The 22,239-nt window shown below is 52.3% G+C and overlaps 1 protein-coding gene across 8 annotated transcripts in view; it reads right to left on the minus strand.

The window, feature by feature from the left end:
• The window catches only part of DTX2 (deltex E3 ubiquitin ligase 2), a 39,493-nt gene that overhangs the window by 4,775 nt on the left and 12,479 nt on the right, over positions 1 to 22,239 (minus strand). For 3 of the 8 annotated variants that reach the window (XM_076354467.1, XM_076354474.1, XM_076354473.1), the window contains exons 4-5: positions 13,416 to 13,474; positions 6,141 to 6,272 (exon numbers count right to left, since the gene is read on the minus strand). In XM_076354467.1, the coding sequence (XP_076210582.1) occupies positions 6,141 to 6,272; positions 13,416 to 13,474 (191 nt within the window). Of the gene's footprint in view, positions 1 to 6,140; positions 6,273 to 7,152; positions 7,222 to 13,415; positions 13,475 to 22,239 lie in introns of all 8 variants that reach the window. The other 5 variants (XM_076354471.1, XM_076354470.1, XM_076354468.1 and 2 more) reach the window with 2 other exon arrangements.

Consider the following 22,239-nt stretch of genomic DNA (forward strand, 5'->3'; position numbering starts at 1 on the left):
CGGCTAGTGCTATAGGAGCACCTCGACAGAAAGCACAAGGTCGCCCTGCAGCACAGACAGCTGGGTGAGATGCAACCAGGGAAGAGACGCCTTTTCACTGCAGACAAGCTAGCTCGGGGCAACAGGAGAGAGTGAGGCAGAGCGCTAACGTGGGTGGAAAATCGTTTAGCTAAGGAAGACTGATAAACTGGGAGCTGGACTCTCCTAAATGAAGACACAGTCATTAAGATGAGTTATTTTCAGAAGGGGATTCCTGGCCATCCTGAAACACGTGATTTCTGGCAGCAGTAGAGGCGGAAGGGATGACTGAGCACACAAAGCAAGAAAAAGAGCCCGCAAGGTGAAGGGATGCTCCCTCTGAGGGCCGGTGCCAGGCAGGAAGAGAAACGCCTGACATCTCAGGCAGAGCAGGGCTGAGAGCCCTCTGGAGACTCTTAGTCAGGAAGGTGGTAACAGGATAAAACAAGCATTAAGCCAAAAGAGCAACACAGAAGCAGGTGTTTTCCACTCCAGGGGCACGCCAAAATCCCCTGGAAAAGCATTTCCAAGAACTGCTACAAGAAGAGCAGGAGACAAACAGGAGCCTGGGCAAGCGACAGCCTTCCAGCTCTCAGGCCAAGAGCTCAGCAGTGCCAGGAGCTGCTTCAAGGCCTCATCACCAGACCCCACAGGGAATGCAGCTCCTTGTCTTGCCTTTTCCAAAGGTGAGAAACGGGTCCAGGAATCCTCTCTGCTGGGACCTTGCTCGCACGCAGCAGATCAAGAGCTGCCAGTCAGGAACGAGTCGCAAGGGGATGCAATCAGTCTGAACTGTCTCAGCTCATCGTCACAGCTCAGCTCGGTGCTTACTGTGCCTGAAGCCCTCCCAGCTGTGTGCTCTGTGACGTCCCCACTCCAGGCTGGCAAACACAGGGTGGGACTTTCCACGCGTGGCAGTTGGAACCAGGCTCTGGTCTGCAACCGCAAGAGACCTTCATGGTCACATGGGAGATGGAGGCTTCGTTTTCTTCTGCTCTGCAGGTTTTGGAGAGGACTGTGTGAGCAGGACTAGCTGCTACCCACCATAACTCCGTCTGCTTCCACAAGTACCCAGTCGTGGTGACCACCACATTCCCATTCCTGAGGATCCCGTGCTGCCTGCCAGACTGACCATCAAGTCCTTCTCCATCTGGGTTGTGTTTTCCATGCGGCTCTTTTTGAAGTGACCTTCTCGTCTCCTCTGGCTATGGGCTGGAGGAAGCAGTGCCAAAAAGATGCACAGACAAGGTGGTGAAGACAGCGAGGGAAGCGAGCGGAGAGGGTGTGTTACACCAGCAGCAACGCCTGCCCAGTACTTGGCAGAACACCTCAGTTCACCTGCTCCGACCTGCACAGCAGACCTGAGCAGCTTTAGAGCAATTCACCTTGTTCAGGATGGTGGAGGATGCTCCTTCCCTGCAGCCCCTGCTGTGCATTTCTCTTGCTGTTGACTTTCCTTCCTCTGTAGCAGCTCAGAGAAACGAAGACATGACTTGCCCAAGAACTGGCCAGGCTCACTCGAATCAAATCAATGAAAGGAGACAAAAATCCCAGTGCAGAGCCAGGTAAAAGCGAGGAAAAGAAAGCTCTTTGCAGAGTCTGTGGGGTACAGCAGGGATTTTGGGCAAAGCAAGTGGCATTACACCACCTCACCAGCTGGCATTAGGACCTAGCTGGGGGCAATCAGACAGGCAGAAGAGGGTGATGCAGCCCTCAGCCATCCTTAGGAAACCCGTGCCTGATGGGTTTGCGTTGTGGCATCTCTGATCTGTTCCTGTCAGTTTGCTGTGATAATGCTCTGATGCATTTAGATCCACCAAAGTTGTCTGGGGAGAGAAAGGGCTGGGGAGCCCAGATGCCTTAGAAAATCTGTCCCCAGCTGCAAGCGCTTGAATGTCCAGTCCCAAGGAAGCCTTTTGATGCTGAGAACTTGGTTTCAGCAAGGGTAGCGAAGCCCACACAGCCTTCCTTGCCTCTGAAGAGAGGCTCTTCCTTGGGCAGACCAGTACATCTGGCAGGCCACATCCCAGCAGCACAGGGGGGGAGCTAGAAGGCAGCTGGGAGGCACAGCACCCACCACGGCACGAGCCACATATGCTTCAGCGCATGAATCACTTCCTTACTGGACCATTTGCTCCATAAAAGTGTTTGCCTCCAAATCTTTGTTCTAGCCATCCCTTGGGATCATCAAAGCCTGTTCAGCCCCCATGGTTTTCAGGATTCAATAGCAGATTGAAAATGCAATAGCAGAATCGACCGATGCTGTTTACCACCAGCTGGTGCAATGCTGTGCTATTGATTTATCTGGGATGTGAAGGAATGTTTACCATTCTTTCATCTACAAAGAGAGGAATAACGATTATTTTTTAATGCTTCCCCTTCCTCCCTGTAGATAATAAGTTGCTTGCTGAAGCAAGGGCTTTCCATGGGCAACATTTAACAGATGTGTTTTGAATCCTTCCTCAGCAACCAAATGCTTGCAGCAGTAACATACCTCCTTCTGTATCCCAAAATGAGCCATATGGTTAGCAGCAGACTTTTTTTCTGATACCCTATGCAGGCCAGACACAGGTTGTTTCTAGTTATTGCCATGGACAGTCACCCAACTCTGATCACCTCTGCCCTCTGTTCCTGGACTTACAAGGGCTGGACCTACTGGCCTCACCCCCAAGAGGGTTGCCCAGAGATCAGGAAAGTGAGAGGAGATTCGGTGTTAAAAACAGCTTTCTCCACATTTAGCATTTCAGCAGGCTAACCAAGCAACCAGGCTGCTCTGATCCTGACACAGAGCATCCCTGTTATTGCAGCCTGTTTCCTTCAGCAGATGGTCCCCCACGGGAACAGTGAGCTCCCCCGACTCCGAGGAGCTCCCCTGTCCCACCTATCCCATAGGCACTGGCATGGTCCGCAGTCCCAGCTGCAGATGGATGGACATAGGGGGAGCAATCGGAGTCAGCTGGGATTACTCCCCTCGCCTAGCCAGATCCCATCCTGCTCGGCAGGGAAGGACGAGCGTGCTCATCTCCTCTCCCTCCGTGACCGCAGCACTCTGCACACGACTGCCCACCCCAGAGAGGATGTGCAGGGAAACCTCCAAGCCAGGGGAAAAGCGGACGGCGATCCCATCAGCCAAAAGGATAACAAGCGGCACACCAGACTGAAAACAACGCCTTCTTCCTTCAGTCCCCCTCCGTGGCAGCCAGCTCCACTCCTGAGCAGCACAGCAGCACTCAGACAGAGAGCCGGACAAGCCGCTCGCCTCCCTCCCGGCAGCCGGCAGGGTCTCAGCCCGCCCCGAGCACGCAGTCGGCGGCGATGGCGCAAGGCAGCGGCTGCAGCAGCCCGAGGAAGCGCAGCGCCGTGCCGGCCGTCAGACGCTGCCAGGCTGCGTGCCAGCACCAATAGCGCAGTGCCTGCCCGGAGACCACAGCTTCCCCGAGAGCTGCAGCGCCCACAGCGCAGCGCTCGTCTGCGCCAGAGACATCGCTGCCAGAATGGCAACAACGTTAACGAGTCCTGACTAATTAGCGCCTTTGTTGAACATAACCCAGCTATTCACCAAGCTGGCTGCAATTCCATCAACATCGCCTCAACCCGCGTGAGGCCAGGGTTTGCAGCAGCAGGAGGGAGCGAGAAGGGGCTCGGCAGGGGTACGCTGCACCCACCGCCACCTATTTTGGCACCAGCTGGTTGCAGTCAGCACACTGATGGCCGCCTCCTGGATGCACAGCTCTTGCTAGAGCTCTCCATGATGGAAAAACCTGGAGGGGTGTGGGAGGGGAAAGGGCACGTGATGCAGAAATTCAGGGCACAAAACAGGCCCATCTCGGCCTGTTGGCAGCTTCAGGGCCCGTAAAGGGAAAAAGAACAGTCTGGCCGAAAGTCAGGCTCACTACTTTCACTGCAGAGCAGTGTTCCTAAGCCCGGAGGGGTGTTGTACAAACACAGCTTGCTCCTAGGAGGGACTGAGCACCCTCTTCATCCCAGGAGTCGTGCACTCTGCAGGACCAGCCTCCCTGCCCCCAGCAAAGGCGACCCCACTTTCTAAAGCGAGAGGGGGGATTTTAGCAAAATGAAACAGAGAAAGGCACCCCCCTTTGCGTGGGTCAGCATTGGAAAGGGCAGAGCTGGCAAAGCATCTCCTCTGCAGCACGTCCTGAGCAGGAATGAGGATGGCTAGGACAAATCCTGCCATGCCAGATGGGAGAAGGAGCTGCTTGGTGCCCCTTCCCCAGACACTGTCCCATCCCTCCTGCTGGTGTCCCCTCTCTGCTCCCCGGGCCAGAGGTGTCCTGGCCCCAGCAGGTGGCATTGGTGAGCTGGCAGGGAGGTGGCAGCCAGGCAGGTCCCCCAGCCTGGCTCTCCGGGCTGGCACCGGGCACAGCCCTGGGGCTGAGCCAGCTGCCTGGACACCCCCGGGGGCCGAGGCTGGTGCCAGCCCTGCCCCAGCACACCCTGCCTTTGGCCAAGGTGCGGCTCAGCAGGTGACCAACACCAATGGCAGGCCTGGCCCTCAGTTTTTTGGGCTCCTCCAGCAACAGGGGCAAGGCAATGCCTCTGCAGGAGGGCCTGGCCTCTCCGCAGCTCTGTTGCGGCACAGTTTCCAGGGTGTCCCCATCACCCAAGTCCTCATCCCCGGCTGCAGAGGGCTGCATGGATGCTGCCTGCGCTGGGAGCGAAGCATCAGGAGCCGGCGTTACCCCACCGCCTTGCCAGCTGGCTCCGCAGACCGAGATCCTCATCCAGCCCCTCTGCCACCCACCTCCGCTCGGCTCTTCTCCTTCACCTCCCATTTTCCTTTGCTCCTCCTGTTCTTCGCTGCTTCTCCTGCCGCCCCCTGCTTTCTCCTCCCCCTCTATCACACATCCTACTCCACATCTGCTCTCTCCCTCCTTCTCGCCATTTGCATGTCCTCCTCCCAGCTCCCTCCATAATGCATTTCCGCAAGATACCTCTCTCTGCATTTAATTTCTGTTTTCCTTCCACCAACCTTCCTGCCTCTTTCGGACAGGTTTGGACCTCACTTCCCCATCAAGCCTCCTCACTGCATGCACAGACTCCAAGGAGAGACACACTGGCACCAACAAACTCCCCAGACAGCCAGATGCCTCTTCCCCTGCACCTCAGGGCTCTTCCCTCTTTCTTCAACGTGAGCATCTCCGTGTTGAACACCCCCCCCACCTCTAGTCCTCCCTTCGCTTATCTGAAGGGGGAAGCACCTTAGGTTTGGTGGTGGTTGACCACCCCAGGACACCTGTGCTGGGGTTGGCAAAGGACCTCTACAGCTACACCAGGCTGGATTCACACCTAGCCCTGCAGAGTCCCAGGGCTGCTACACACGGATGGGACCCAAGCTCTAAACTGAGAGCCCACCAACTCTGCAAGGGCAAGGGTGTGGGATGCCAGTGAGATAGGAAGAGGAGAAATGAAGGCCCTGCCCTGGAGGTGGCTCAGCTCAGCAGGAGAGCTGGGGTAACCCAGCCCTTCCTGCCAGAGCATGTCCACCAGAGAGGGCTCCACTCCACTCCATTCCCTTCCACCCCAGACAGAGGTGGAGAGAGCAAATCCTCTGCAATTTGACTTGAAAGCCCTGTATGACTCAGGGTCTGCTTGTCTGGAAGATCCTTCTCATCCCATGACTCAACTGTGACAAGCATGGCTCACAAACAAACCTTCTCTTGAGAGCACGTATGGATTAAATGCTCTCCTTGATGGTCCCTCAGCTCCCAGACTTGTCCCACCAATGAGTCAGAGAAGGTCCTGGTATGTGGACACCCAGGGCTCCCCGAGAGGGTGTAGCGGGACCATGGGGGAGGCTGCAGGAGTCTCTGACATGCACAGAGAACAACTGGGTTGCTCCAGCTCTAATGACTGATGGAAACGAGCAGAGCTACCACAGGACAGGGTCTACTTCATCATCTTATTTTACAGCCTGTCAGAGACTGTGCAGGCCAGAGGAGACGTGCCCTGCTTCTCCCCTTGATGGGACGACCATCATCAGTCAAATCAGAAGAGCCAAGAGGGTGGGGGGAGAGACAAGAGGAAAGGAGGGAGGCAGAACAAGTGCAGAGAGATAAAGAGAAGGAGATGGAAGCAAATATCAGAGTTTGAGCAGGAACTACCTTTCTTGGACACTTTCCTCCCCTCCTTAACTGAGCTGTGTTTTTTAGTGGCTTTATGGGTGCTGGCAGCTTGCGGCACACAGGTGAGGTGCACGGGGAGTCCAGCGGCTGACATCAGAATAGCCGTCATGCCTACAGCGGGTACGAGATCAACATGCAGGAAGGAAACAACGGGGAAACACATTCATTAAAAAAAAACTTCAACCTTTCAAAGAAAATTTAAAAAGATAAAATAAACCAAAACCCAAGCCCTTGATTCAGAGGACATAAAACATCCGAGAGGCAGCGGGGTTGTAGTCAGCACAAGGACAGGATCCAGAGGCTTTTAGAGGGAGGAGCCCAGGCAGCAAATTAAAGCAGGGAAATATGGGCACAAGTCTCACCCGTGACCCTCTGAGCTAGTGTGTGAACAGGACCTTCCTCTTTGCCTTGGCTTTAGGGCTCCTCAGGCATTGGGTCTGCTGTGGTGCAAAGTCCTCCCACTCACCAGAGCCCTGGAAGCAGGCCTGACCCTGGGGGCCTGAAGGATGAGGGGCATCACCTGTAACCCCTAAAGGTCTTGCTCAGCTGCTCCCCCCCTAAAGCTACGTGTTTCAAAGGTGTCGCACCGAACCGAATCCGCAGAGAGCAGCTTAACTGCCTTCAAACACTGCAGCAGTGCCGGGCTGACCGTGGGCTGGAGCTGCCCCACTCGATCCCCTGCCAGAAGAGCCCCATGGTGGCAGCCCCCCACTCACCCCACACCATCTCCTCCTTGGCACTCCAGTTTTTCCTAGCACCCCCAGCTGCAATGCAATTCTCACCCTCCCCCATCCCAGCCAGCTGTATTCATGGGATGCAGTTTGTTAAAGCTAATGAATCATTAAAAAGGACAGCCATTCCCTGAAGGTAAAATTGGCACACAGAGAGCTACAGGACTGATCATGCTGATCTAATATGATGTTTGCCCATGAAATACAGGCTGGTTACAAGTCATAACATTTCTAAGGTAGCATATTGCTGTTAAACTTACATTCAAGAAAACACCTGCCTTTGCCTTCCCAAGAAATGACTTCCCCACCTGCCACAGCCACCACCAGAACTAAAAAAAAAAAAAAAAAAAAAAGTGCTTACGGTTGCAAACCGACAGCAGACAACCTAAAAGCTGACATTTCCCCAGAAGTTACCTCTGACAGTAGACCATGCAAAACCACATCCTAACACTATGGAAATTCTTGCCAGCATCCTGCTTAGTAATTCACGGCCAAAGCTGAGATTTCTAAGAATTTTCTTTTTTCAAGCCTCTATTCAGCCAGCTTGGGAAAGGAAGATAAGAGCACATTTGTTCAGGACAAAAACGAGGTATCTTGCCCAGACATGACTGAAAGTCGAGTTATGACAGGAAGCATCAGCCAGCTTTGTGTGCGAGTGGTAAGACTATTTTCTGCCTCAAACCAGTCAAGAACCCGTGCCTTGTGACTAGAATTCCCCTGCGCAAAGCCTGTGTCAATGCCCCACAAGCAGAACTACCCCCGTGCAGTGCCAACCGTGTTTTGCACCTACTTCACGCAAGGTCCAAGCACAATAAATGTTCCAGAACCTGTTCAAGTCCTTTCTTGATACACAAAGTTGGATGGCTTTACTAAAACTTTCTCATCTAAGGACCAAAAGACAGACAGAAAGGTTTCACGAGGCGGGGAGAGTGGCACAGGTGGATGAACTAATTTCCCCCGGGTTACCCAAGAACCTTTGGCAGAGGTGGGCTGGCCAGAAGAGCAGGCTGCCCAACGCATGGTGAAACCACGCGCTTCCAAATGGAAATAGGTAACACCAAACCAGGCAGCCGTGGCTCACCCTCATTAGGTACCATCATTGTTGATCTAGATCTGAGGCGTAGCCCCCCCAGTTCCCAGGTTCTGCAGGGCCAGAGGAGGATCTTCAAAGCACACAAACACCGAGTTAGTACCCCCCACCCTACTGACAGCGCCGGGCTGTTCCCAGCAGGTACAGCCGAGGAGAGCCCCTGACATCGGTACAAGCCAGCAGGCCTCTAACTGAGCATCGGATCCAGAAATTTCACAATCAAAATAACTTCCTTTAAGTCTTGAACTAAAGACTGCAAGACTATTGCGTGCTCTCAACCCTGGTCTAAGCCAGCAGTCCTTCACTACTCCCAGGGAGCCTTAAGCAGCAGCTTAAGTGTTCCCATAACAAAAGCTACTTGTTTTTTGAGCGAGTGAGTACAGTGGAACACCTGAAGCCCAGCAACAGCACCAAAGCTGCCGCCTGCACGTGCACCAGGCAGGTACTTTCCCCTTTCAGCAGGTTGAAGGACAGTCGGAGGTATTCCCAGAAGAGCAGTACCAACTCGCACTGATTAGAGAGCCTGGAGGAACAATATTCCCAAGAAACAGGCAAGGTGCTGGACCTCCCCACGGCTAGGGAAGATCATCTCAGACAGCCTGACCCCACTGAGGCTGCAGAAAAGGAAACGGTAAAGTTGTCTCCAAAAAACCTGCTTCTAAGCGGTGCGATCACACTGATTGCAGAGACTGACATTTGAAAAGCAAGTCCAAAGACTAACAGGGATTATCACCACCTACGCGCAGCTGACTGATAGGGAAATGCAAAATTAATGCTTTCTTCTTAAGAGAGCAATACTGTCTTGCTAACATTAACATGCAGAGCCCATTTAAAAAAAAAAAAAAGAACATGACAAGCAGAGGCTGAACAACTGACTTCAGACTCTTAATGTCGGAGAACAAACCGGTCTGATTTCTGAAGGCAACAAGTGAAGAGCATGAGCCACAGAACCTCAGCTGAGTTCAGTTACCCTCTGACACAGCCCCTGTCATACCTGGAATAACACGTCCAAAACTACCTGCCAGCATCATGAATTGTCACAAAGAAAATAAACATTTATTCCAGGAACTAACTTTCTTTCGTTTCATGAGCTGCAGACGCATCTACAACTCCACGCAGACATACAGCACAGGGCAAACGTGGTTCCAGGAGAATTACCCCCAACCAAATGTTCTCCCATGGACAATCTTAAACCGGCCAAGAAAAGGTAATTTTCCACTTTTACCTTCTGCTGCCTTCGGAGAGACACACAATGAATCATCTTCTGCAGATTCAAATCAAGAGAGAATTCAAAAAGGGGCTGTTCTGGTGTTACGTTGCTCTTCTGGCTCATCTCAAAACCCAGCAGCAATACCTCCTTTAAAGCTCTAATACAATACTGAAAATCTCAGCATCTAACAATCCTCCCACAAGTTTGGTGACAAGAGTCCCCAGTAAGGGGTCTCCTGTGACCCAAGCCTTACGTGGGAGCGTGTGTTCATAGAAAGTGCCAAAACAATACACAAACACACATCACATCTGCAGATCGATCCTCCAATTCTCACCTGTGGACACAACAATTTCAATTCAAACTCATTGTAGGCATCTGTGGAGTTATGTCAGGAGCAAATCTGGCCCTGGACCCAGGTAAATTCTCACCTGAAGACGCAAGGGCCAAGCTGCAACAGGGTAAGCTTGCCCAGACCGAGACTGCTTTGGATGCCCATGCGTTGCTGCAAGGGTTCCTGCTGCTCCCTAGCTACCCCAGGAGCTTGAAAAATATTAATGAATATGTTCACACTTTCCACTGGCCACTGGGTTTCTTCCCGCAAGGACTGCAGGAGGGAAGAGACAGAAAGCCTTGCAAAGCATCCTTCGGCATCTGATCCGATCCTACGAATGTGTGCAATAAGCACACTCAGAGAACTGCCTCTTTTCTCTTGCTCAAAGCATCTATTTGGCCAGAAGTACAACGTCACTGACTCCTTGGGGTAAAACTATTTTCACTGGAGCTATGACAACATCCACTGGCTTTTCTCAGCCTGCCATGTAAATAAGGCACTTTTGTAATATCCTGTGCAGAAGCTGAGCATGGGGAAAACACCCTTACCTAATGTAATGAGCGCTGACCACATGCTTGCTCACATAGCGTAACATGCCCCTCCGGTCACCGGCTCCGGCTCCTGATCTGTATTTGCACAGACCTCAGACTGGTATGCCTTTGGTTCCAGTCCTGGATTTAAGCAGGTAGAGGGGAAAGGGCAGAGCTTGCCTTTAAATAACGTGAGATCTCAGAGAAGCACTGCTAATTTGTACAATTACATTCACCAGCCAAATTACTATGGTTGGTATGCTCCCAAATGCCCCAGCTCTAGGAATCCTGCAAACGAGAAACACCCAGTTTCATTTAACAAAAAGCTAATTCCCAGCCTTCACCTTAAAAATAGTATTACAAGGGCCTTCATATGACCGCCTAGTCCACCCCCCAGCCTCAAGGCACACAGCTAAACTACATTATCCCCAAGCGATGTTAGTCCAGCTGATCCGTAAACACCAACACCATGGTTCAACAGTTTGCTCAGACCTCTGGTCTGGCATTTCACCATACTAACCAAATACTGAGGGGGAAAGAAAAAGCTTAAAAGCCAAGTTTCCACATGCACCTTGAAGTATTAAAATAGCAGAAAGCAAGGAAAAAGAATTTTCTTCTTTGTACAAAACTTGATTTTAAAGTCAGCTTCATGATTTCTGGGATCCCGAGTGGTGCTTTTGGAAGACGTGGGGTTGACAGTGTTACAAATCCCTCACTCAAATCCCCAGGCGCTCATCAGACAAACAAAACCCAGCTTCTCATTCAGACCCACAGGATCCCCTGTCTCCTGTTTATCCACCAGAAATTCCCTCTGCATCCAAGAGATGCACCTGCAGCATTTCTCGAAATCGCCTGCAAGATTCAGAGGTTTTATTTCTCCTGCGTCAAACCAGAGCCAAAGCGGCTGAGAGGCACCTCGGGATGGAGACCAAGGATTGCGAGACTTCTGGACACGTTTCCCAGAATAAAACCTTCTTCAGTTCCTATCTGAGGCTGCCCTCTCCCCCACGTCATCACGGAACCCTTGGGTCCTCAGCCTTTCCACCACTGATGCTGAAGGAAGCAGTCGTGCAGCGGGGACCGGAGGAACAAAAGGGGCCCAGCCTGTGTGTTAGAGAATAACCTGAATAATAAGTAACTCAAACACCATCTGCAGGATTTTAAATATGAGCAAAATACCACTTCCCAGAAGAGGTCCTAGAAACAGAGCGCAGAGGGGAAGAAGGTGTCCCTAAAGACCCAGCCAATTAACCTTTCGATAAAATTTGGCCTTTTTACCAGAACTCCGCTGCTTACTTTTTACCAGAAATGTTCCCAGAGATTTATTTTCCTTTCACTTGCTAATTAACTGCCCAGATCTTTCCTCTGCTTCTATGCGATTTTAAGGACAGACTCAAATTCAGATTTTTCTCCTCCCTTGCATCTCTCAGGTCTGTCACATTTGGCAGAAGGCAGCACAGCGCCGATCAAAGCTGTGTTCTACAAAGACCTGGATCTGAAGGAGACGCTGGCCCCAGGGACTTGCTTCTGTGCTGACCACACTCAGCGCAGCCCATGCAGCTCTGCACTCCCCTGCAACTCAGGCTGCTTCTTGCTAGATGCCTCGTGGAGAGCTGAAGATTATTAAAATGAATAATTATTCCCTCTTTCGAACCCCCAGTCTCCAACAACAGAGATATCAATTAAAAACTTAACCGTTTCATTTTATTTTATTATAATGGTGGTAAATAGCTTACTCTACTGAGCTCTCCTGCAGCCTTTTATACCTAAATGTTGCACTACAAGGCATAGATGGACCATGTGTATTCACCTCTTCCAAATTAACAGTGGATGACTTGCACGTGTAGAATGAGATCACTGTTAACAACATTAACACAGCCTGGATTCACCAGGGCTCTTCAGTTCTTTGCTGTCTTTACCTTTATGTGATTAAGTACCTAAATACACAGTCAGTGCTAATAGCCAGGGGATGAAATTCAGAGCTTTTATAAGCAAGGGGAGTTGTTCTGCTCAGGTCATCCACCTAGACGAGGTCTGAGCTTGACTTTACACCTCATTTCCACAAAGACTGATTTGCTAACAGGGATACAGATGGGCTGCTCACTGTCAGAGGACACCCAATATTAGTTACACAGTGCCTGTTTGGCTATAGAGACACGCAAGGCACAGTTTTCATGATGGTACTAACGTCAGACAACTGGAAACATCAATCCCAGGGATCATTTTTAGGCAGGGTAAGGCCTGACACTCGTGAGGAGACCAAACACCATCACCTTTCCTGGAATAAGGTGGTAACCATTTTCTATAGGAGCGAGAACATAACTGTACATGCTCAGGAGCAAAGTTCCGTGTCCACGGAGCTAATAACCTCAACAGACCATGCATGGACAAGAGCCAGAGGAAGGAGAGGGTTAATAGATATTCTGTAGTGCCTGAAATGGGTACAGAAGACCCCAGAAAATACCATACACCAGGTCTTTTCCACTCCTCTACCCCGGGTTACCACATTACGATACGATTTCGAGTACACAGCCGGTGTCGGTACGGAGAAGACATCTGCTCTCGGCAGAACACCCATCTCCCCAGGCACCACCACACCAGGGTCCCGCAGTTTGGCGCTGGCTGAGTCAAAACAGAGCAAACGCGCCGACGGTTTTTGGCATGGAAATGCTTCCACTGAAAGCTGCAAGTGCGAGTTGTCATTTTCAAGGCAACGCCATTTCATGTTTAACAGGCAAATCTACTCTGAAAAGGAGCACTGAAAGCTGGCACTTTCATCCCTCCCAGACACACTCCTCGGGTATATTTAGTATCGTATTCACAGGTTTGGATGATAACAAGCAAACCTGTATTCTGCTGCCACAGGAGACAATGTCTGATTCAACTTCTGTCCCCTGCTGTCCCCAAGACAAGGCATCACAATCATTTTTTAAGCTAAAGACCACCTGAGCTTTTGTAATAAAACCACATTAAAAAAAAAAATCACATTAAAAACCACACACCATCTCACACCACTCTTCCCCCTTGACTTCAAGAAAAGCACTGAGCTTGATCCATGTGCTCCCCCCCTGCTACTTGCTCATCCACACCTACGGGAGAAGATGAATACCCAACCCCCAAATAAACCCACTTATTTTGAGAGCCTCGGGACCAGCACCAATGAGAAAAACAGTTACTAAGGTTTGACCATCCCATTCTCCCCCAAATTTGCCCTCTTTGCCTTTCTGAAAAGTCTTTGGGCCTAAAACCCTAAATGCCAGCGACATTTCAGACTCTTCCTAAAAACTAACAAAGGAAAGTAAGTGCCACGGAAAGGTAAACTGCTTGCTCGTGTAACCCTAGGGACAGAGCGGGATCCTTACCTGCCAGGGCCTGGTTCACCTTGCTGGGTTTGGGCATCTTGACTGGCAGGTTTGGGGCGCTGGAGAGAGAAAAGAAAAAGGGACAAGTTCAACAGCACGGATCAATCACTAACAAAACAGAGACAATTCGGCAGTGCACTGTCCCCTCCCGAGTGCCAGGGCCCCGGATACGTTAACAGGGATTAATTGCTCAGATGAGCCCCACGTGGGACCCCGACCCATGCACCCTTCTTTGCCCACTGGTCCAGCAGCTACATTTAAGGAGCCCAGTCCTTGCCAGAGCTATCTCGTAGGTTTACTTATCTCCAAGGTGGACCTCAGACCTATGTTGTAGGTAGCTGTCTCCAGCCCCATCTCCTCCTGGCTGGGTGCTGGGCCTGACTCATCCCTTCCTCTTGCTGGGGCCTGTTGGTGGACCCTGTTGTCAACCCCCTTCTCTGATCCCGCGATGCATCCCCGCTCTTGCTGCTCCACCACAGAGCTTCCTGCGAGCAGCCGACCTGCACTACGACAGACTGCTGCACCAGCAGGACTGCGGCATGAGCACACAGCCAGGAACCGCCGGGATGCAGCAGACAAAGTTCATCTTAAACCTTCCAGGTGACTTGGTCTCCAGCCAGAGAAACACTGCTCACCGGAGCGTGAACCCCCATGCTGTATGAAAAGTTGCAGCTGTACAGATCAAAGGAAGCAAGTGTTATCACCCCCACTGCTTTCCAGATGGGGAAACTGCGGCAGAGAAAGGCCAAGAAAAGCGCTTGAGCACACACAGCTGCAGCCCTGGGTTGAACAGAATCAAGCCTTGACTCTCCTTGTGCATCCAAGGGGTTACTGCAAGATGTGGGAACAAGGGAGGAAAGGTTGAAGGAGACTTAGAAGAGTTTGGCACCCACCTTCCTTTGGCAATCAAGAGGATTTGGACACCAAACATCCCCTTCAGCTTCCTAACCTACTTGTTTTGGCAGCGTTTCTCAGCACTGGCAGCTGCACCTCAAGCTAGTTTGGTATACATGGGCAGCCAACGTCATGCAGTTAGCTGACGGCAGGAGTTAGGAAGGGAAGGGTGAGCAGCAGCATGAAAGCCAATGAGGGGGTCACTAGAGGAGAAAGCAAGCTGGATCCACATGAGCAGAGCAGGAACATTTGAAATCCAACATGCTGGCACAGAGAAGCCACCCATGGCCTTTGTCTCAGGTGGCACATGTACCTGGGATGGATGCAGGCTCATGCGCATCAGCTGCAGTTAACACACAGTGCATTCAGACAACCATCTCCAAGGACTCCCCAAAATTACCTCAAACCTGGCCAGCTTCTTATGAATTCACAGAGCAGACTAAGGTGGCCAAGTGCCCAAATGCCATCCACTATCTAGGGGGAACCTAATTCTCTCCAGCTGGGATGGAAGCGATGCCACTGTGCCCAAAATAGCACCACAGACAGAGGTCCCTCCTTCCAGCCTTGCTAAAATCTTTGTCCACATTTCCATGACAATGACCAGAGCTGAAAAGATTTGGGAGCGACACATGCCTGTCTTCTACCCTGACAACAGGGACACATCCCCACCTCCCTCTTCTCCTACCTGCCGCAGTTTGAAATAGGTTCCCACATGCGTGCAGAGCTCCCTGAAGAAACCCCCGGGCAGGACCCAGGGCTTGGCGCTGAGCTGACAGCCTGGCCAAACGATTCCAGCTCTTCCAGACCCTTAAGAAGCTCTCCAGACCACAGAGGTTTCCCTTCTCTCTCTTTCAAAGACTGTTTTCTCCTCTGCTGCCCCCAAGTTTGCAAGGTCTTCAAATGATGCAACAGATTGTTCTCGCTACAGCCCAATTCAAACCCACCGAATACAGAGGAAATCCTCCCCTGAATTTGAAAGGGCTTTGAATCAGATGCTGTGACTCCTCTTTATGACTTTTTTCTTTCCTGATTCAGCCTCTTCATCACAGCTTTCTCAGGTATTTCCCTCCTCCTTCTGTATCTCATCCCTTTGCTCCATTTCTGCTCCTATGATCCTCTTCAGATGATGGCTAGTAGCAGGGCTGCTCCCTCTCCAGCTGCAGACAAGGAGGGTATTTGAGGACCAGATAAAAAAAAAGGAACTTGAGAGACCCGCCCCCAAAAATCAGAGGCATTGGACCTCCCCTCCTTCCCTCTTCCAACTGAGCAGCACAGAAGACGACATGGTGCCTGGGCACCCCCTCCACCCAGTCTCTGATGCTGCATGTGATGAAACTGAAGAGCTTGTGCTTCATCGTCAAACCATGAAGTGCAGCAGCCACCTTGGGTGCTTTCACTTCCCCCTGGAAGGTAAAAATATAGCAGAGCACAAAGCTGAACCTTCAGCTCTGCCAGGAAAGCCGATGGGCAGCGGGGGATCCTTCCAAAGGGCTGGAGCACAGGGTCATTACACCTGAGGTTGAAGAAGGCAAACCCAGGGCTGCTCTGGGAAGGGAATCACTGGTGACAACGCTTCGAGAAGACTGGGAGAGAAATTCCTCACTCTTCCTTCCTGCATTGCAAGGCTCAAGTCCAAGTCACCCAGGAGCTAGAGCTTCTATGGAGAAGAGCCCTTGAGATTTGCAGAGGGAAACGGATAAGCAATTGATGCATTTTGCAAGCAATCAAGTTTTGGAATCTGCGAGCGTACTGCAGATAAATCACTATCCATCAGCCAGGAAACAGTCGCTGGTCAGCTGCGCTCCTGGTGTAAAGGCAAAGCGTGTCAGCTTTGACTGCTGGAGGCTTTAAGCCAACTGATGTGATGATGGAGGAACCAAATACTTCTTATTTCACACGGGCTAAACACACGCACATTCAGATAGCAGCATCTCAGCTAACAATGCTGTAGGATGTAGGAGACCCATCCGCTCGACACCGTGTGAGCGTACCGGCAGGGCTGCCATGCACTGTGACTGCTTTTACATCTGCAGAAAGCCCAGACATGAGGCTGATGAAGTCACGGGAAATCCATGCTGCTTTGAGGTACCTCTGCCACAACACTGCCTGGGTAGACTTGCAGCCACAGTGTGTGGGAGGAAATGTTGCCACGCCAAAAAAGACGCAGAAACACTGCTCAAGCCTACCCTGGGTCTGAAGTGGGTTTTTTTGGAGGAGGAAGGGGAAGAGGTAACAAGGAAGGATGTTGCTATTGTGGTATAACACGGGCTGTGTCTCGACTCCGAGAGCAGGCTTGCCAGCAGCACCAACAGACATATTTAGTCCATCAGCTCAGACTCAAGCCACTCCAGTATCACCATACCAGCACTGGCTTCTTGGGAGAGAGCCGGAGCCAGGCTGGGGTGAGGTCCTGGAATTTTGTCCTGCCATTCACTGCAGCTCCTGCTCTCCTGCTGCTCTGTACACCGGAGGTGACTGAGTGCAGCAGGGGTCACCAGGTTGTGAAGAAAGGGACACAAAATAAGACACTAACCTCTAAGATTTGGGAAGAAGATCCTGATAAGATTTGCCATCACTGGTTCCCATAAGCAGAGTGTGGCAATTCGCTATAGGAGGCAGACGGGGCAGGCTGATATTTCACCATGACAAAACCACTCGCTTCTCCAGAATTTCAAGATACTGCAACACCAGTGAGACAGCAAAGCACAAGACCGGAGAGGAAGCGCGGCGCCTGTGGCTGCTGCCATTTCAAACACTGGGTGGCCAGGTTTGAGCTGAACATCACCTAAGCCGCACGTACACAACATCCTAACGGAGCAGAAACAGGGAAGTCTGTAGCAACTCACCCTCCCCACCTGACACGGCCCTTTCTTCCTTCCTCTCACCCTGCACACCAGCCAGCAGGCCACATATTTCTGTATCACAGCATCTTTGTAGCCCTCCGGACAACAGCCAACTCTTCTCCTCCCAGATCAGGGCTGCATCCAGCCCTGCCTCACATTAACACCGAGTGCTACCGCAACACCCAAAGGTCTAACCCCCTTCCCAGGGCTAACCGAGTGTACCATGATACTAACGACCACACAGCAGTTTCTCCTCTACCTTTCTTCTCAAGACGATGCCAAAACCCAGACCAAATCCCTCTAAAGGAGGACCTTTTGGTGCGTTGCACGCAGCCACGTGGATCCGTGGTTTCGCTCCTGGCACCGAGCAGAGGACATTCCCCTGCTCCCGCTCGGGAAGAGCACCCGGCGGCAGAACTGCGCCGGCAGGACAAGTCACAATGGGCCCAGCGGAACCAGCACCAAGTAGAGCCCTGCCTCGCCACCCACGAGGAGCTCATGGGTGTGCCTATGGACAAAGCGGCTGAAATATGCAAAGGAGGAGAGAGAAGGGCAAAGGCCCTGCCCAGGTTCTGGTCCCTCGATTACACCTCCTGATCCTACAAAGGATGGGTCATTCCTCATGGGAGATTTGGGGGCGCAGCACCAGACCCTAGGAACACCACGATACTATAAAGCATCCTTCCCCAGTCCCCAAGACTCCCGTTCCCCACATTTTTAAACAAAATCCTCCCCCCCCGGAGCCGCCTGCCTTATTTGCAGGCTAGACAGGCACCCAAAGCCGCATAAGCTCAGAGGGGCCAGCAGATCTACAGCGGGGATTTGCCTGGCTGGGGCACTAATTAATATATCCCCGAGAAGATTGCTTCCTGCAGCTTTACTTGCTCATATTACAAGCAGGGCACTCCTCGCCGCATTTTGGGAGTGTCCTTCTCTGTAATTAGCCAGCACAGCGCAGGGAGCGGGGCAGCTCACGCCCCAGTGACAGACGCTTTCCCACATCGGGTGGGAAGGATCACGCGTGGCTGGGAGCCTGGGGAGCTGCACGCAGCAAGGTGCTGACCCCGGCTTCACAGATGCGGTTAACGGCGCTGATATAAGGACACGACCCTTGCTGCGGCACGCTCCATCTGCAGGCTTCCGTGCCGTCTGCGAGGGAGGCTGGATTCACTAACTGTGCTTCATAGACGGGAGGAAAATAATGCACCAAGGAGCAAAATAACTTGCCCACATGTATTTAACACATTAGCAGCAGAGCCAAGGATATTAACATCTCTTTAAGCCTTGGCACTCCCCTCTGGGTTTTCCACTGACTTTGACCCTCTTGAGAGCATGGGGAACTTAAACCTGTGTTTTGAAGTGCCTGAGCTCCACCCTCTCTTCGCACCAGCATCCACCCTCCAGCCCCACAGCAAGCAGGAAATATATTTAATCCCCGCCAATGCCACAAAAGCTCAGGCATGCCTGTGCTACTAACAGCCCGTACTGGGGGCTATTCCTGCCTGCGTATTAGAAATAACTGTCACAGCCACACAGGGAGTTAGGCACCTTTCCAGGACAAGCTACACCTCTTTCTCAGCCCTGCAGGAGAGATGTTTTCTTCCGTACTGCCATTTTTAGCTGTGTTTCCTAAAGAAACTGGGTGTACATAACTACACCGTCTTTCAGTCTCTCCCTAACAGTTTTTGAGCCCTTCTGCCAGATGCAGCTCAGCTCCAAGAGGCAGGAGCTGGGTCATCCCTGCAAGCTTTGTGAAGATAAGCAGTTTTGCAAAAGCAAGTAATCTGCCAGGGCTGCTCTGGAGCCAAAGGCTGTGGGGTGAACACAACACAACCTTTATTAGACACCAGAGGATCCACTGTGGCCTGCTGCTCCCTTCCCTTCAGCCTCTGAGCACGGGCCAGCACAGGAATTGCAATTGCTAAGAGGAACGAGCAATGCTGCATGCTGGATGCAGACAGAAACCCTTGATGGGCTAATTAGTGCAGGATAATTAGCACTTCATCTTCACCACCACGAAGGCCACGTTATTCAGTGATGCAGGAGGAGACAGGCAGCGACTGCAAGGGAAGGGGTACTAACCACCACGCCACGCCGAGGGGGGAAGACGGGGAACCTAGGGGATAAAGTAGCCCAGGAATGTTTTGGGCTTAGGAATTAATGAAACACATTGTTAGAGTTTGCTACTCAGGTTTCCCCTAATTCACAGAAATTAGAGTATTTTCTGCTGGAACATGAGTTTCACGAGCCTGAGACTGTAACCCCAACCAGGAGCAATTACACCCACCCAGCGGCATTTCCGACTCAAACCCAGTGCAGGAGTGACAGGGGAAAAGCCATCTCGAGCTGTCAGCTGGTGCTCAAAAAGTCCCTTTCACACACGGCACTATGCTGGAAGACAGAGATTGCCCCTCCGCGTGCGTTTGTCTGTCTGGCAGGGAGGAAGGAGGGCGCCCCTGGCAAAACTAATCCCAAAGGACTGGAGAGCCAGACATCGTCCATCATCCATGAAAAGTCACCAACGCACATCTTCATTGTGCCCTTCTCCGGGGTCCGTTTGGGTGAGCCCCCAGCTGCTGCCTCCCTCCGGGCTCAGCGCACGGCCACGGGCTGGATCTGCCATCCACGTGTGCTCCTGCGGGGGGTATGGAAAACAGAGGCTTCCACAGATACATCTAGTGGAAAACACCGGTGTTAATGAACAGAAAGGGAGTTGTAGAGATAAAGACAGTTTCTAATGTCCTGCCTGCAAAACCACCTCCCAGACAAGCCCTGTAGCCAGGCGAGTGCCCAGCAGCATCCCCATGTCTGAGCCAGGCTCGGGTCCTGCCAAGGGTTCATGTCAGACTTGCCACGGCAAGCACCGGCAGCACACCCGTGCTCAGGGCATGCTCGCACCCCAGCAGGGACAGACAGCCGGCAGCCAGGAGAGCGGGGACCAAGGCTCACAGCTGGGGGTGCAGGGTTTGCACAGAGGGTGCCTGTCACACAAGTCTGCTAGCACTCACACGCTCCCTTCCAAGCATCTAAAGAGCTGCCGCCTTCCCTGCGTGGCACGTTCTGCTGTCCCCAGCAAAGATTTAACCGTACAATCCCTTCGCATCCCCCAGAAAGGCTGGCTTGGCCAGGGATTTATTGCCAAGATACCAGCCACCTCACCCCTTGCACGCCACGAACAGCTGAGCTGCAAAACAGGTTGCAACAGCCAGACCTCAAGCAGCCACGGCATTGCTCATCCACAGCCAATGCCACCACCAGTACCGCAGCAGTCCCCGCGCTCCGGGAGGGCTCTGCCCTCTGCTGCTGTCCCTGGGCTGGCCGTTGTGGAGGGGACCAGATGCTCCTGCCACAAAAGCCACCTTCAGCAGCACTCGAGCTGGAGCAGCTGAGCGGGGAGCATACGCCAACCCCAGATGGCTGCTGCATTAACCCAGCACAAGCTCTGCCAGCACTCGCCTGTCAGAGGGTTTAACCAGCCACCGAGAGCTGCCCGCTGCCCCAGCAGCTCCCGGGACCCAGCCCAGCAAGCTGCCAGAACAACGCCCTCCCCAGCTGCCCTGGCTGGGCATCCACAGATCTCCTCCTGGCTGTCCCTCTCCTCCTAGCCAGCATCACCCGGGTTGTGGGCTCAGTTCAACAGCAAGGATCCTGTGCCACCCCTCTAACATCTGTCTCCCATCCTCCCTCCTTTCAGGACAGCCTGTCCCCCCACCAGTAGCACACAACACACCCAGACACTGATCGGCTCCAGACAGGCTTGCAGGGCAACGGCTGCAGCATTTGGCTTTTTGTTTTTATCAGCAATTCCCACCCCGAGAGTCACTTTGCAAATCACGCTGAGGCTCTGGGGAAGGACACGGGCTCCAGGCAGCCCCACACACCAACCAGCGGCTCCTGCGAGAGGGGGAAATTTGGTAGCTTCTACAGGAGACTGCAAAAAAGCCTTACTCGGGGCTCCTGCAGGCAGTACTTAGCTCTGGTTCTCAGCCCTATTCAAAGGTGACTGGAACAGAGAAGTATTGCGGATGCTTAAGACGCCACAAAAAATCACCAGGTGCAAAGAAAGCACCAGAAAAAGACCGTGAGAAAGAAGAACAGGATACGGGAAGTCATTTCACTCAGATGACCCCGAAGAGGGAAAGTCCTGATACGATACTAAGGAAAATATCTGAAGATTCACCGTCTTGCTTAAAATAACAAACGAGATTCAAAATAAACCTCAAACCCCTGTGCCTCATGTAATTAGCAGAATGTGCTTTCAACACCCTTCTAGATCTCTTATCTCTGTATTTACTCGGGGTAGCTTGGACAGGTAAATCAGCCCTGGCAAGTTCCCCTTTAGTTTCTCAGGTGCTCACACAGCGGTTCAGCACCTGGATTATTTGTGGTGAAAGGCGTATACTGCTCCGTACGGTTCTAGCAGTTTACAGATGGAGGGAGCAGTCAGACAGCCCTTGCTTGGTCCTCAGTTTAATGCTGGGAGATGCTCAGTGCAAGTATTCTCACCAGACAGGCCACAAAGACCTCTGCTAGCAAAGGCTTGCGCACAGAAAGAGTTAAGACCCTGAAAGCCGATGAGTGGTGATCCGGCTTGGTTTGGGTGTCCACGCTTCACAAAGGCCATCCTACAAGAATGCTGAGGGAAGTGCCCCACTTTGCAAGGGTGACACTGATTTCCCCCAGCCCCAAAATCCCCGCTGGAGCCCAGTACCACAGCCCCGCTCCAGCCCACGGGGGACAACCGACCGCAGCTTGGCCCAGCAGCCCACGCTGTGGAGAGGAGCCGAGCTGTCAGCCCATGAAACTCTGCTTTTCATTTAGCTGGCAACAGCCGAAGGGCCTGAAGAGAAGCGAAGCCCTTCCTCCCACACCGGCAAGGTGCAAACACAGCCCTCCTTCGGCTCCAGCCGCTCACTGACGGGAGCTGAAATCCTGTGCTGCGAGATGCACACCAGTTTCAGCCGTCAGAGAAGGGCCACAGTGAAAATGGATCAGCAGCCAGCACGGGTGACCCATCCATACAAGCTGGAGCATTCAAGGGGTGACAGCTCAAAGAGCCGAGGAAAGCGAGACCTCAGCTAGCAACA

This window comes from Aptenodytes patagonicus, chromosome 17 (genome assembly GCF_965638725.1).
Source record: "Aptenodytes patagonicus chromosome 17, bAptPat1.pri.cur, whole genome shotgun sequence".
Classification (NCBI taxonomy): Eukaryota; Metazoa; Chordata; class Aves; order Sphenisciformes; family Spheniscidae; genus Aptenodytes; species Aptenodytes patagonicus.